This window comes from Archocentrus centrarchus, chromosome 20 (genome assembly GCF_007364275.1).
Source record: "Archocentrus centrarchus isolate MPI-CPG fArcCen1 chromosome 20, fArcCen1, whole genome shotgun sequence".
NCBI lineage: Eukaryota > Metazoa > Chordata > Actinopteri > Cichliformes > Cichlidae > Archocentrus > Archocentrus centrarchus.
The window spans coordinates 9,969,693-9,986,435 of NC_044365.1; the positions used below are offsets into that span (position 1 = coordinate 9,969,693).

Sequence of the window (16,743 nt, forward strand, 5' to 3'; positions counted from 1 at the left end):
TCAACTCATTTTCTCATTGTGCGCTTTACAGGTGCTGTACCAGGGCTCCTGTGTGACTCATGCTGACTGTCCCTGTTCGCCATTGTCTTTGCCGGCTGAGTTCCAAAACTGGAATGTCAGCGCTGAGTACTTCACAGAAGCTCTGCTGCCACCTGGAACGGCCATTAGGCACCTCTGCAATACATGGTGATCTGCTACACACGGTTTAGTCCAGTCATTCACTGATTTATCATGCGGAGTCATGCTGTAGGTAGCTAAACCAATAGTATCTGCTGAAATAAGCTGTAACATTTCCATAAGGAAATGTCTAAAAATGACTAGACCCATGTTATGCACTTTATTCCTAATGTTTCTAACAATGTTCAAACCCTCCCAAAATCATAATTTTATTCATGGTTATGGTGTGTTTGATTATTTAAAGGTCCCATATCATACCTCTTCTTAAAAATATCATGTTATATACCACATGTTCCACAGTGTGTGGAACTGATCGTGCATTTTGCTTTTCCTGTATACTCCTGGTTTTAGCCACGTTCCAAACAGACTCTTTTGTTTCCTGTAGCTTTAAATGAAATGAGATGTTGCTGCACGCCCCCCTTTCTGGATAACGGCTGCGCCTTTTCTGCTGATGTCACAGATACTCCAGAGAAATCAAGGATGGCCCCAAGAAATGCTGTTAATGAAACCATAGCATTATTATCAACAGAAGTTCTAAAAAGAATGTGGCAACAAAGTTTTGGACAAATATTAGCTCACTATTTCATAGCAGTTGAACTGAAACAGGAAAGTACGTACAGTTATTCATACCACTGGCAAAGTTTGACTTAAAGTTATTGTTATTCAACCAGCAATTTTTTTTGATGACTGGAAATGACAAAGACATCTCCCAGAAGATAATAAGATGAAGTACAAGAGGTATCATTGTAGAGAAAAAGTGGCATGTACAAAATTTCATACCCTCAACAATCAATAGAAAAGCCTTTATTGGCTATTACAGCAATGATTGCTGACCAACGTTTTGCACGTCTCCACTGGTATTTTTGCCCATTCATCTTTAGCGATGAGCTCCAACTCTTTCAGATTGGGGGTCTCCTTACCATCACCCTGATCTTTAGCTCCCTCCACAGATTCTCAGTTGGATTCGGGTCAGGAATCTGGCTGCAAAACATTAATGTCTTTGTCCACTACCCATTTCTTCACCACTTTTGCTGTATGTTTTGGGTCGTTGTTGTGCCGAAATGTCCATTGGTGCCGTTTCTCTGCAGACTGCCTGATGTTGTTGTTGAGAATTGTTATGTATAAGTGGTCTTTTTTCATGGTACTGTTTACTGTGATTAGGTTCCCTGGTCCCCTGGCTGAAAAACACACCAAATCATTAGGTTCCCACCACCATATTTGACAGTGGGGATGTGTTTTTAGGGTTGAAAGCTTCTCCTTTTTTACGCCAAATGGATACATCATTGTGGCCAAACAATTCAATTTTTGTTTCATCTGACCATGAAACAGAAGACCAGAAGTCTTCTTCTTTGTCCAGATGAGCATTTGCAAAGGCCAAGCAAGCTTTTGTGTGCCGTTTCTGTAGACGTGACGTCCTCCTTGGTCTGTGTCCGTGGAACCCAGCAGTGTGCAGTGTCTGTTGGACTGTGTGCCTTGAGACGTTGCCACCAGCAGAGCCCAGATTCACCAGGATGGCCTCGGTGGTGATAACTTGGATTCTTTTTCACCTCTCTCACTATCCTCCTGGCCAGCACAGGTGCCACTTTTGACGTCCTTTGAATTTTCCACACTGTGGAACGTCATGTATTTTTTTAATAATACTTTGCACTGTAGCCACTGGAACTTGAAAACATTTAGATATGGCCTTACAGCCATTTCCTGACTTGTGAGCAGCCACAGGTCCTTAGTGAGCTCCTTTGTTGTAGCCATGACTGTCCCCAAACCAGCTGGAGAAAGCTGCTGGTTTTCACCTGTTGAGTTGATTAAAACAGCTGCTCCCAATGAATCACAGTAACTAGGATGCTTTAGAAAAGCTTGGACTATTTGAAATGGTACTGTATAGGACTCTGGATTTTCCCATAGAGTGTGACAGTTTGCAAAGGGTATGCATAATTTTGGACACTTTTGCCACTTTTTCTTCAAATGTAAATAAAAGCTGGGAAAATTTTTTTCCTACAATGATGCCTCTTGTACTTCGTCTCATTATCTTCTGGGAGATGCCTGTGTCATTTCTGATCAACAACAACAAAAAAAAAAAAAGAAAATTGCTGGTTGAATAACAATAACTTTAAGTCCAACTTGAAACCTAATGGCTGTAAAAAGCCAGTCAAGTTAGGCTGCAGTATTGTACAAAAGGCAACATGAAAACACAGTAACTCTGTAACAGGCTCTGACCTGTGAGCTTAAATGCTAGTCAGATAAGTCATGCAACATGCTGACAGCAGACATATGGGGGCTTTTGTATTACCAAAGTAATCCACTGGGTCTTCAGTTCCTCACATGGCAGAGTTGTTTGTTCTGGTGGGCTTAAACATAACCTGGCATTCTCAGCTCATAGCAAACACATCTTATTGTCAGAGTTTGCAGACGTGGCTCTAACGAGTAAATAATAGCACCAAACTGCAGCTACTTGTCTGGAATTTAAAATGGCTGATCTGTTGAGAAGCTAGAGAAAGAACCAAGAGGATGGCCCTTTCTTATGAACTGCTAGAATAGCTTCGGATACATAATTATGTTCAAAAATGATGAAAAAGGAGGTTTTGTATAATATGTACCCTTTAAATTAGTCTGGTAGGCAACTGTGTGATTAGTTCGGCCTCAGTGTTCAATTATATACTCATCTACTTTCCTTTCATCTAATTTTACTCTCTCAACTTTTTTGAACTCCTTCCAGTGTGTGCCAAGGTGGAATATTCAACTGTACCTCAGAGCCCTGTGAGGGTGAGTGATGCTTTGTCACAGCTGCATTTCCTGAACCTTACAGGGCCTCTCTCTTTCAGCAATGAAAGCAACAGTCAGCAACAATAATCTTTTTTTGAACTGTCAGGGTTGTGATAAAATTGTCAACCTATCTATAGTTGGGAACAGCTGCTGCAACAGTTGCCTCAAATAACTGAGCTGCAGTCTCATCAATCAGAGCCTACAAAGGCCCTTACTGGATTTTTGTGTCACAAACATACAATTTCAAGATTTATTTTTAACTTTTATTTTTATTTTAAATACGTATTAAAAGAGCAAATTAGATCAAAGTCAAAATCTGAACATGGGTTGTTTGCTCCGTCTCAGTTTCCTTACTTTTTAAATCCTAATGTGGAATAAAGGAGGATCTTGTTTCAGTCACATTACACATAATCACATTTATTACTAAAATTTCAGCCCCAAATGGGATCTGTATCAGTTCAATTTTAGCCTTCTCCTCAAAGCTTTCTAAAATTACACAATGAAGGGCTCACCATCTCTTACCATCCTCTTAAATTTGGAAACGTGTCTTTGGTTGTAGTGAGTTCTTTTATCCTGAGAACGGCGTTTATCCAAATTTAAAAGGCAGTTCAGGTATTTGCCAATTTCCCATTTCCCATAGGTGTTGTTTTCAAATGTTGTGGCACATATATTATTGATCATGATAACAATTTCACTTACTGTACAACTCCATCGTGGGTGTTTGTGCGATCTGTGCTCATTGTGATGAGGAATCAGTTCTACCAACATTTAAAATTTAAGTTTTATGGCAAAAAAAAAAATAAGCAGATAAATATACTACAAAGAGTAGTATATACTTTTAGTACTAATAAATATATATCTATTAGTATTAACTGTATTAATATAGTATTAATAGAATTGTAATTAAAGTAATTAATTGTCCGTTGAACTGTCTTTTTCACTTGTCAGAAAGGTGCTCTATGTTTGCTTCCTTGTCGTCAGTCCCCGCTGCACCTTATTTTGCATTTTCCAAGATGAAGCCTAAAAAAGACAAAACTTGATTTTGAGGGTGTACTTTATCTCATCATCAGTTTAACTCAGGCCTGGCTGTTGACAAATGGCTTCATGATGCATGGAACCCCATTACCAGCAAATGGTTTTTGTTCGTATTGCATTTTATTTTAGTTTTTATTGATTTTACAAAATACAGTAAAAACAAAAAATCTGTGAAGTTTTATTTAAGTTTAAAAGATTTTCAGTACTTTTATTGGCAAACTTAATTGTACTTTGTAAGTATACACAAATTTAGAGTGATGGAGCACTCAGCTAAAGTTGGGGAAAGATCCAAGATCATTTTTCCTTTTAACATGACTTTGTAATAGTTTTGTAACTGATGATACTAATTGTTGTAGTTTTGCGATTGGTAATTTTGTCCATTCTTGCTCTATATAACACTTAAGCTGCTCAGCAGTCTGTGGTTACCGCAGTCTGATTCTTCTCTTCATGATGCACCATACATTTTCAATAGAAGCTTGATCTGGACCAGTCAGACAAGCACACACACTTCATGTCTACAAAGCTACGCTGTTGTAGTCGGTGCAGAATGTGGTGTGGTATTGTCCTGCTGAACAAAGCATGGCTGTCTCAGGAAGAGATGCCACCTTGATAGCAACATACGTCTCTCTAAAAATCCTAATACCCACCTCAGAGTCACTGGTACAATCACGTACATACAACTCACGCATACAATCGGAAGTGACCGTCTGAAATCAGCTAAGGCCCAGAGAACTCAGCGGCATTCCTGTAGTTGTTAATGTGTGGCTTCCTCTTTCAAGTTGCATTTCTGGATTGAGCGACAGACTGTGTTAAGTGACAGTGGTTTTCCAAAGCACTTGTGACCCCCCATGTGGTTGTATTTGTCATAGTAGCACAAAGGTCTATTAGGCAGCGGTGCCTCTGGGCTCAAAGATCACACGTGTTCAACAGTGGGTGTCGATCTTGCCCTTTATGCGCCAAATTTTCAAAATATCTTCACAATATTATGCACTGTTAATGTTGAAAGACGTAAATTCTCTGCAGTCTTGCATTGACAAATGTTCCTTTTGGACTGACTAACAATGTTGTCAAGGTTTTGGGAACAACAGATTGAGCTACGACCTCTCTTTACTTGCAAAGCCTGAGCCATCATGAAAGCTGGAGCCCATCCCAGCTGACATAGGGCAAGAGGCAGGGTACACCCTGTATAGGTCGCCAGCCTGTCACAGGGCCAACACAGAGAGACAGACAACCATGCACACTCACATTCACACCTATGGGCAATTAACCTAACCCCAGGAACTGCATGTCTTTGGACTGTGGGAGGAAACCAGAGTACCCGGAGGAAACCCACGCAGACACACAGAGAGAGGCCCGGGCCAAGGTGGAATCAAACCCAGACCTTCTAGATGTCATTCTAGCTGTGAGGCAGTAGTGCTAACCACCACACAACCGTGCTGCACTGAAAATCATTAATTTGTACTTTTTTCAGTTCAATAAAAGTTCACATGAATGAACAGATCACAGATCTTTGATTTTAATACATTTTGGAAAATATCCCAACTTTCAGGAAATGGGGTTTGTGATTTTATTTTCCTGGGTACAGTAAAAGTGCTCAGTTGACTATTTTCTCCTGTTTCCTGCTTTGCTGTTGCAGATAAATGCATGTAAAGCCAGTACTAAGACTGTTTTGTCCCAACCTTTTATGCCGTTGTAGTGGACTGCCAGTGGTCCAGCTGGTCCCAGTGGAGTCCATGTTCAGCCAGCTGTGGTACAGGACAGCAGAGCTCCTTCAGATCTGTTCTGCAGCCCAATCAGTATGGAGGGGCTCCATGTGAAGGCCCTAACCTCCGCACCACAACCTGCATTGCACCTGACTGTGGTGAGTGAGAGAAGGGGAGATGGATAATATTTTACTGATGATTATTTGCATTAATATTAGCCATAATTTTAGTCAATGTGGAACTAGAGTAACAAAGTAAATTCATGATTAACACTATACATTTAAATAGTAAGCCTTCTTTTGATTCTACTTGTTCATTTCTCCCTACTGATTCATCATTAAATGCTTTCCACTTTTATCCCAATATCTCCTTTCCACCCTATCATCTTCCTGTTGTATCGTCTGTCCCTGTGTTTTCTCCTGTCCTCCTGTACAGTGTGTCCTGATGGGGAGCAGTGGAGGAGGACCACATCAGAGGAGATCCCGCTGTGTGAGAGGAGCTGCCAGGACATTTACTCCTCCACTCCTGTCAACTGCACCCACTCTGCTGAGGGCTGTGTGTGTCGGGAGGGGCTGTATCGAAACCCAGAGGGCTTGTGTGTCATCGCTGCCCTCTGCCCTTGCCATGACCAGGGCATTGTGCAGGAGGTATGTATACGCATGCACAAAAAGTAGAGTGACATCTGCTGCCCAGCAAACTTGGCATCTTGTACCCATTGTTTCTGCCTCCCTACCTATTAGAGTAGTGTTTACATGCCATCCCATTCAATCCCATTGTGTTATTTACTCATAAAGAAGGACCTATTAGAAGATGAGTGACAAGCTCAACAGGACACATTACACCACAGTGCCCCTCCAGCCCTCAGCCTCATCAATTATGTAGGAAGTCAGCACTTGGACCGCAACTGGGCAAGCCTGCCAGGAATTATTTATGAAGGAGTGGGTATTAGAGGATTATAACAATTAATCTTACCCTGACAAGAGGTCAGGTCTGCTCTTCTTTCTTTCTCAGGTCTTTCTCTTTAATTTTCTCTGTTGCTCTTTCTCCTCTCATAGATTTTCCTTTAATTTTCTCCATTTTGGCAATTTGTCATTCTCTTCTTCCATTTTTTCTTGACTCATTTTTTTTCTCAATTTTCCTCTTTCTCTTTCTTTCGCTCCTTTCAAGTTATTCTCTGTAGTCTTTCCTTCTGCCTACCTACTCTTTTTCTCTCTTTCTGTCAGCTAATTATGAGTCTTGCCCACATAAAGACCCTCTATGGTTTTCTAATCAGCCACTTAATTAAAGAGAAACACGCACATCCACAAAAAAATAAAACTGGGTGCTGGATCCGAACAGAACTCAATGAAAAAGGAGGAGGTCCGCACACCAACAAGCTCCTGGAAATATTTTAATCCATGGGTATTTCAGAAAGTAGTAACGTTTCGGGCCGCAATGCCCTTCTTCAGACTTAATTAAGAAATGCTACCCACCTGTTAAATACCCTCCCTTCACCCGAAAATTGGGTAAAGGTGCCATTCAATGTCCGCATAAAAAATAGGACAAAGACAACTTAATATAGGATGTACCACACTGGGCTGTCACATAACACATAGGACAGACCATTTTCCTATGGTCTGTCCTATGTGTTATGTCACCCCATGACTCTTATACCAAATAGCTCAGTGTAAGCTGAAAAGCCACTTCCAACTGGGTGCTTGATAAAACTAAGCACAGTTATTCCCATATGTAACATAAACACACAAGATAAACTGTATAGACAAAAGCATTGGGCCACCTACACATCACACCTGCAGGAGCTGCTCGGCCATGGATTGTGAAGCTCCTGGTGCACAACATTTGTGCTGATGTTAATGCCAGAAGAGGTTTGGAGCTCTGCAGTTACTGAGTCAGCAGAGCGTTGGCTGCTTTTATGCACTCTGCACTTCAGCACTCAGCGACCCTGCTCTATAACTTTATGTTCTCTGACACTTCATGGCTGAGTTACTGTGGCACCTAAATGCTTCCACTTTGCAATAATACCAGTTACAGTTGACCGTGGAATATGTAGGAATGAAGAAATTTCACAAACTGACTTGTTGCAACAGTAGCATTGTATTACAGTACCACACTCAATTTGGTGAGCTCTTTAGAATGACCCATTATTTTACAAGCGCTTGTAAAGGCACGCTGCACGGCTAAGTACTTGATTCATATGCCTGTGGCAGCGGGATGGAAAGCACCTGAATTCAGGGATTAAGAGGTGTGGTCCAGTACTTTTGTCTATACTGTATAGTGTATATCTGTACAATGCATTGTTATAATTACAGCATCATAATGTGCCACAGTCACCTAAAATCCACAAGAGTTTGGGTGGGTTCATTGAAGAAATTGCTCCTGAAACCCTAAAACCAGTTGCACTTTCATCAAACCTGCACTCATACCAGTGTGCATGCAGGGTAATGGGCTGTTGAGGCATCAACCCAATTACAGCATCTGGTGTATAAATATGGATATTGCGTGTGTGTATGTAGGCAGGATCAGAGTGGGAGGAGGACTGTCTGTCGTGCAGCTGTGTGAACGGGAGAAAATTGTGCCGGCTGAGGTGCCCTCCGCTTTACTGCGATGAGGTAAGATACACAAATTCACTCTCTGAAGCAACATCAGTATAATGATCAGTTTTACCTTTGCTTACTGATGCGCATCAACATGGGGAGGTAATCATAAAGAATATGTGATAGCAACATCAGGAGACCTGAGATGAAGTCTTCCATACAGATGCACGATTAGTCTCTCAGATAAAGAGTCAACTGCCACAGCTGCCCCAGGGTGCTACGATTCACCTAACTAATCTCTGGAGGTTGCAAACATCTAAATTACTGAGTGAGGGAGAGAATGCTCGACTCGCTCAAGAATGTGTGGGATGTTGGCTGAAGCAAATCAATACCTGACTCTCCAATCCTCCCACGAGCCTGCCCTTTTGTCATTACCATACCCTTCTTCCTCCTGTGACACACTGGATACTTATTCAAGTATAATGTAGTTTTGCTCATTTGTACTTTGTGCTTTCGCTAACTAAATTAGGCATGATCTTGTATAAATGTAAGGGGAAAAAAAAGGCTTTCAGTTTCTTTTAGACTTCGCCTAAAATTGGTTTATGTTTAAATTATATTAGCTTATGTGAACGTTGCAATAGAACTGATCGATGCATTGACGGCCATGTCTCTGTTGCTTTTTATGCCTTCGACTTCATGTAAACCACAGTTTATTTTACACTTGAAACACTGAATAACTTTTAATTACATTATGCCTCAAACATATGGTACCATATGTACAGCTTGATGATGGTCAAAATAACTTTTCTCTCTGACTCCCCATGCTTAGTCATACATGAGTTAATGTCTGCTCATCTAGAGAAATTCAGTGCAGTTGCTCTGTACAGCCCAGAGCAGATGAAGAAACTCTGCATAAAATATTAATTCATTTTTGTATTCCTTAAGGCTGTTGGAACTTTTGGTACCACATAAATGGAGATTCTGTTCTGCCCTGTGTGACAGTGTTTAAATAAATATTGGCTGTGGAGGCATCACATCATGTTCTTTTATGACTAAAACTTTTTTCTTGCAAACTTAATTTTGCATTACTTCTCTCTAATTTTCACCCTTTTGCCGTTTCCCCCATTCCTCTCACATAAAATAGTTTCCTTTTAAATGAATTTTACAAAGGAATTTCTTCTTATTTAATTCATTCTTGACTTGGTGTTTGTTTCATTGTAAAAAGTGAACAGCACTCCCAGTAATGGTCCTTTCTGGCAGGATGGTGGAGGGCACAAAGAAAAAGATTAAAGGGGGAAAATAATATAGGGGTGGAATTCTACAAAATAATTTCGGGAACAGCACAAATCAGGGTTTGTTTGTCAGTAAAAATTAGACACAGCACCAAAATGCCTTAGTCCAAGCAAAAACAGTTTCCACATCTTGTGGAAGTATTTCTGTGAATATTAAATCTGTTCTAATTTGGCAACAGAAGGTGTCTCTCTGAGTCACCTTCTGAAACAGATGGGCAATGGACACTTCCAGTTTAGTAATATTAACTTTTTGTTGTCAACATGCCTGCTTCTTTGATGGGAGGAAAGGGCCATTATCCAATCAGAGTGAACAAAGATTCCCAAATTACATTCTGTGTTGTTTGGAAAGCTACTAAGTGTGATAGTGCTCCTTCAGTAGTGCCACAACTATCATACGCAGGAGAAAACGTTTGTATACCGGCCACACCTTCCTCCCACGCTTTCTTTTTCTCTTCAAACTCATGATTATAACATGTTTCTATCAGTATCTCTCCTTGTTTATGCTGACACCCCCACCCCCACCACCACACCACTACTTCTCATTCCTGATGTTTATGGAAGTCATTGTGCCAACTGCTACTCTTCACTTTATGCCTCAGTCTGCATCCTGTACATAATTCAATACAATTCAAATCACAACAAACAGCTGCCTCAAGGCACTTTATATTGTAAGGTAAAGACCCTACAATAATTACACAGAAAACCCAACAATCAAAACGACCCCCTATGAGCAAGCATTTGGCGACAGTGGGAAGGAAAAACTCGCATTTAACAGGAAGAAACCTCCGGCAGAACCAGGCTCAGGGAGGGGCAGCCATCTGTCGCGACTGGTTGAGGGTGAGGGGAGACACAGGACAAAAGACATGCAGTGGAAGAGAGACAGCAATTAATAATAACAAATGGTTAAATGCAGAGTGGAGTATAAACAGAGTAAAAAGAGGTGCATAAGAAGAAACACTCAGTGCATCATGAGTAGCCTAGGCATATTGCAGCATACAGTAACTAAAGGATGGTTCAAGGTCACCTGATCAAGCCCTAACTATAAGCTTTATCATAAAGGAAAGTTTTAAGCCTAATCTTAAAAATAGAGATGGTGTCTGTCTCCTGAATCCAAGCTGGAAGCTGGTTCCACAGAAGAGGGGCCTGAAAGCTGAAGGCTCTGCCTCCCATTCTACTCTTAAGTATCCGAGGAACCACAAGTAAGCTGAGAGCGAAGTGCTCTATTGGGGTTGATATGGTACTATAAGGTCTTTGAGATAAAATGGGGCCTGATTATTCAAGACCTTGTATGTGAGGAGAGGTTTTTTAAAATCTATTCTAGATTTAACAGGGAGCCAATGAAGAGAAGCCAATATGGGAGAAATCTGCTCTCTCTTTCTAGTCCCTGTCAGTACTCTAGCTGCAGCATTTTGAATCAGCTGAAGGCTTTTCAGGGAGCTTTTAGGACAGCCTGATAATAACGAATTACAATAGTGCAGCCTATATGCTGGTGAGTGTGCATGTCTGTACTCATGCACACTCATCTCACGCCCACTACCCACACAGGATAGTCTGCCGTCCTTTGCACCAATATTTTTTGTCAACTCAGTGTGAACTTACATAATATGCTTTTGCTGAAGTCTGTGGTCAATGTATTAAGCTATAATGGGTTTAGTGTTTGCCATATTAACACAATGGCTGCCAGAAACCCTAACAATTGCTAACTCAACTGAAAACAACTGAGGGAAGTGTCATTAGTTTTGCAGGTATTTGTTCAAATGTACAAAGAAAATGTAATAATAAGAATACTAAAACTTAAAATATGATGGTTCTGGTAATGGTGTTAGAAAATAATAGCATATTACCAAAAGGTATTACACTTCACTTTTGACTAGAGTTTCTGGATGGATTTCCGTTTCAGTCCAGTGCTTCACTGACCACCTGCAAACAAGAAGATAAGAATTTTAAAATGGTATTTGTAAAGGAAATCAACATAATTAGCATGCATTTATTTTACAAAATAAAATAACAACTTCAGTTGGACTCCAGAATCAAACTCAACACTCCGGTGCAACTGTCTCGATGTACAGTAAGTGAGAAGATATTCTGCGTGTAATTTGGGTTGAACAGACACTTTAAATCTTCTCACCATGGTGATGAAGTTTAGATAAGTTGCAGTAGAAAAGTTATCATCCGTGACACAGTAAGCTGAATTGATATCTTTAGCAGAGCAGCACTGTGTAAAGGCCAGTGTAAAAATACATTCAGCTGACAACCAGAACCTGAAGGGCGAGGTTGATTGCACAGCAAGCTCCACAAAGTCGACGGTCCTCCCAGTGCTCCACCTGTGGTGTACACAGTTCTTTAGTTCTGAGCCCCTCCAGTTCTGTCTCTGGAGGGGCTCAGTTGTGTAACTACTGATACTTGAACTTTCAAATAACTCCTAGTGAACCGAGTTATGCCTCAGTGAAAGCCCCCTTATCCAAAACAATATGAAAAGGTCATTTGATGCCTTGCCTTCCCTCTCCTGACAGGCTGAGAATGGGTTACTGTCAGTGTGCTTTATGTGTGACCCAGCTTACAGTGAAACGCGTTGCTTGTTTAAAATTGAAATCTCTAAGCTGCTGCATGGACTCTGCTGGAAGGCTGTTTTCAAGGCAGTGTATCAAAGGCTCTGTTATAATATAGTATGGGGAGATAAAAACCTCTCAAATTCCACCTAACAGCCTGCATTTTATTACCCTTTACTTTAATGCTCAGTTCCCTTTTCTTTGAAATAACCAGGTATACCAATTTCTACCTCTTTCTATCTCCTGCTACATCATACACAGACACATGAAATTCAAAAGACTTAAAATAGTTGTCTTCGTGACCTTTCACCCTTTTAAGTAAGTGGTCTCCTCTATCCCTGAGGGAAGGCTGGCGGCAGTGCAGAGTGGGAGGAACAGTCCTTGGGGTGAACAGTTGAGAGCTGTGTGTGTTTGTGTGTCTGTGCTAGAGACATGGTATAGATGGATGAAGTTTTGGGGGTAGATGCTATTGGTCGGGTTGTTGAATCCTGCTGTCATCGATGCCTGTGTGAGACTTTGCATGCTAACAGCAGCTATTCCCAGGCGGGGACATCACAGGACACCTTGCATATCTCTGGACTGTTCTGGATTTCTCTTTACGCCCTCTGTCTATGTCCTGTGAGTCCTTACGTCACACTTTCTTTCATGCACTATTTTTGGTCTTTATGTCTCATTTTTCTGCTTCTTATTTCTGTCCCTTTTCCAATCTCTTTGGCTGGACTCTCTGTGTCTCTGCCTGCCTGGCTGTAAGTCATTTTCTCTCTTTCCATCCTTCTCTCATCATCTGTTTATGTAATCACTTGTTTTGTAGAAGATCGAAATAGATACATATAATTACACGTTAAATTCCACTGCTACACAGTTGTTATGTAGGGGACAAATAGCTATAGATAAACTGTTTTTTGTTTCTTGCTCTATATGTGTTTATTTTTGTGAAGTTAGGCCTTTTTAACATGGTAGCCTCATTTTTATAGCCAGCCTCAAGCGGCCATGCAGTTATTGTTACTTCCTTGTCTGTCAGCTGAAATTCACTTTATGTCTGTTTTATGTCAGCATAAAATTATAGATCGCATTTTCTTTGATTTAGCTGCGTTATTAGAATTTTTAATGATCACAATATTTGTTTTCCAGCATTGCTGATAGAATGATTGAATGTTTGTCATAAACTATATGCAAATAGTGTACTTATTAAAATTTATGTCATTCATTGGTTTCTCTTCTCTGCATTTTGGCCTCCACAGTGTTGGTTTATTTATTTATTTATTTATTTATTATATTTAGAATAGAGGATGGAGTGCTAGGTTACACTTTTTAACCAGAGTTTAACACAAAGTCAGTTAAACTTCTGGGATGTTGATCTGGTTAGTGATCTGGTTAATGAAATTAACAACAGGTGCGCTGGAGGGGCAGCAATGAGACAACCCCCAAAACAGGAATGGTTTTACAGGTGGAGGCCACTGACATTTTCCCCTCCTCATCTTTTCTCCTCATCCTTGTTTTTTCATTAGTTGTGCATTTGGCTAGGGTCACTGTCACTACTGGTAGCATGAGGTGATACCTGGACCCTCCAGAGGTTGCACAGGTAGTCCAACTGCTCCAGGATGGCACATCAATATGTACCATTGCCAGAAGGTTTGAAGGTCTCCCAGCAATTCAGTTCAATTTAATTCAATTTCAATTCAATTTTATTTATATAATGCCAAATCACAACAAACAGTCATCTCAAGGAGCTTCATATTGTAAGGTAAAGACCCTACAATAATTACACAGAAAACCCAACAATCAAAATGACCCCCTAAGAGCAAGCATTTGGCAACAGTGAGAAGGGAAAAACTCCCTTTTAACAGGAAGAAACCTCTGGCAGAACCAGAAGAGATTCCAGGAGACAGGCAGTTACTCTAGAAGAGCTGGACAGGGCTGTAGAAGGTCCTTAATCCATCAGCAGGACTGGTATCTGCTCCTTTGTGCATGGAGGAACAAGGTGACCACTGCCACAGCTACAAAATAACCTCCAGCAGGCCACTGGTGTGAACGTCTCTGACCAAACAATCAGAAACAGACTTGATGAGGGTGGCCTGAGGGGCCTGTGTCCTCTAGTGGGCTCAGTGCTCACTGCCTGACACCGTGGCACCCGATTAGCATTTACCATAGAATACCAGAATTGGCAGGTCCACCACTGGCGCCCTGTGCTTTTCACAGATGAGACCAAGTTCACACACTGCCTTTAACACTGTTCAGCATGACCAGTTTGTTGTTGTTGTTGGTGGTGGTGGGGGTCAGTGATGGTCTGAGGAGGCATTTCCATGGAGGGACACACAGACCTCTACAGCCTAGGCAACGGCACCTTGACTGCTATTAGGTATTGGGGAAAAAAAACCAAACGGGTCACTTAAAAAAAAAAAAAATCACACTCTGGGCAGTTATTATAAAGATGTTATAAAATTAGCTAAATAAATTAAGGCACATAAATTTAAGAGTCAGCTTTTAGTGATATTTGGTTCATTGTGGGCCTGGTTCAGCTAGATGGGTTAATGTTTTTGTATTTGCATCATGACTTTTAATGAAACGCCTGATCTAAAATGTTAGTAAAACATTGTTTTTCACTGTCTAATGAGCAGACTGTAAATGTTCTATTATTCACCTGTGTGTTTCAAAGTTAATAAGTTAAAATGATGAAATTGCTTTCTCAGAGGGAAGTGAAGGTGGAACAACCAGGCAGTTGCTGTCCAGTCTGCAGAAAGCAGTTTCCAGGTTTGTTACAACATACAGATGTCAGAAAGCACATCACCACCATTTAACAGTTCTGCTAAAGCAGATATTTATTCTGTGGCTGTTGTTCTAGTGACTTCTAACCATCAATTTCCATAATCTTCATAATTTTTAAACTATCAGTGGATGCTATAAAGTAAGGCTTCCTTGACTATGATAATATACAACAAAAGGGGCAATTAAAATACAAGTTATTGTAAAACAATCTATTCTCACACACAAAGTCACTGTGGTCCGTTTGTTCCAATATCATGGTTTCCAGACCACTAAATGGATTTGAATGTTCTTTAGTTCAGTTTAGAGAAGGCTAAAAGTGAAGTGCTGCAGTCTCCAATTAGTGGGAGATTACATTACTTAACCTACGCTGGAGCTTTAATCTCTCTCCCAGTGGAGGAAATGTCATGGCAGTGTCACCCTGCCTTCTGCAATGAGCTTTCTGCTCTGTCTCCTTGACTTTCATTTCATGCAAATTCAAAGAAAATATCTTCTATAAATGAGTGCTTCTAGTTTATTATATTCTTCCTCTCTTTGACTTGTGCTCAAACCCGTTTTGCTGTCCCGTGTCATTGTATCTCTTTTCTTCTCTGTGTTTGCATCAGGTGAGCCTGTGCCAGAGTGTCATCGCTATGTGCAGGTCAGGAACATCACCAAGGGAGACTGTCGACTCGACAATGTCGAGGTCAGCTTCTGCAGAGGACACTGCCTGTCCAGGACTGATGTCATCCTGGAGGTACAGCGACCACACACACACACACACACACACACACACACACACACACACACACACACACACACACACACACACACACACACACACACACACACACACACACAGAACATATTACTCTCTGGACACCTTGAGGCAGTTTTGACAAGTGCTGATTTCAATGAGTGGCAACTGGTGGCACAGTAAGTTTTAATACAAGCAGCAAAAAACTGGGGGGTGGCCATGTCTGTCCCTCTTTCCAGGCTTCCAGAAGGAGTAACAGGAAGCTCTTTCATCCAAACAATTTTGCGGTATATGATCTTCTTCTTTTTGACACTTCTTTATCTCCTCCTACATAACTGTTAGTTCAAACATGATTATTTTTCTTCCTCTATGAGACTCCATTTGGTCTTAGAATATGAGTTTTCTACTAATTCAACCTATTTTCTACCTGATTTGACTTCAACAGGTTTTGTTTAACATTAAACAGCTGGCCTCAGAACCTTTATCCTTTACTACTCTACAGTGTTGCCAGCTCTGCATAATGCTGCCATTGCCATCTCCCTTGGGTCAGAGCAGTTTTTCCCCTGACATGATGTGCCCTATGGTTCCTTCTCCGCTACATAGCTTGCAGACAGGGTCCTTACTCATCCTCCCTGTGCAGGTTAACTACACTGCTCAAAAGAAATAAAGGGAAACAACACAATATAACTCCAAGTAAATCAAACTTCTGTGAAATCAAACTGTCCACTTAGGAAGCAACACTGATTGACATTCAATTTCACATGCTGTTGTGCAAATGGAATAGACAACAGGTGAAAATTATTGGCAATGCAAGACACACTCAATAAAGGAGTGGTTCTGCAGGTGGGGACCACAGACCACTTCTCAGTACCTATGCTTTCTGGCTGATGTTTTGGTCACTTTTGAATGGTGGTGGTGCTTTCACACTCGTGGTAGCATCAGACAGACTCTACAACCCACACAAGTGGCTTGGGTAGTGCAGCTCATCCAGGGTGGCACATCACTGTGAGCTGTGGCAAGAAGGTTTGCTGTGTCTGTCAGCGTAGTGTCCAGAGGCTGGAGGTGCTACCAGGAGACAGGCTACTTTGTGCAAGTAGGAGCACTGCCAGAGCCCTGCAAAATGACCTCCAGCAGGCCACAAACGTGCATGTGTCTGCACAAACGGTTAGAAACCGACTCCATGAGGATGGTATG

General features: G+C 41.1%; 1 protein-coding gene across 1 annotated transcript in view; it reads left to right on the forward strand.

Moving 5' to 3' along the window:
- Positions 1–16,743, forward strand: part of sspo (SCO-spondin) — a 124,867-nt gene that overhangs the window by 81,752 nt on the left and 26,372 nt on the right. The window contains exons 109-115 of the mRNA XM_030757048.1: positions 32–186; positions 2,891–2,937; positions 5,669–5,833; positions 6,111–6,322; positions 8,189–8,284; positions 14,741–14,801; positions 15,419–15,549. Of these exons, the coding sequence (XP_030612908.1) occupies positions 32–186; positions 2,891–2,937; positions 5,669–5,833; positions 6,111–6,322; positions 8,189–8,284; positions 14,741–14,801; positions 15,419–15,549 (867 nt within the window). The remainder of the gene's footprint in view (positions 1–31; positions 187–2,890; positions 2,938–5,668; positions 5,834–6,110; positions 6,323–8,188; positions 8,285–14,740; positions 14,802–15,418; positions 15,550–16,743) is intronic.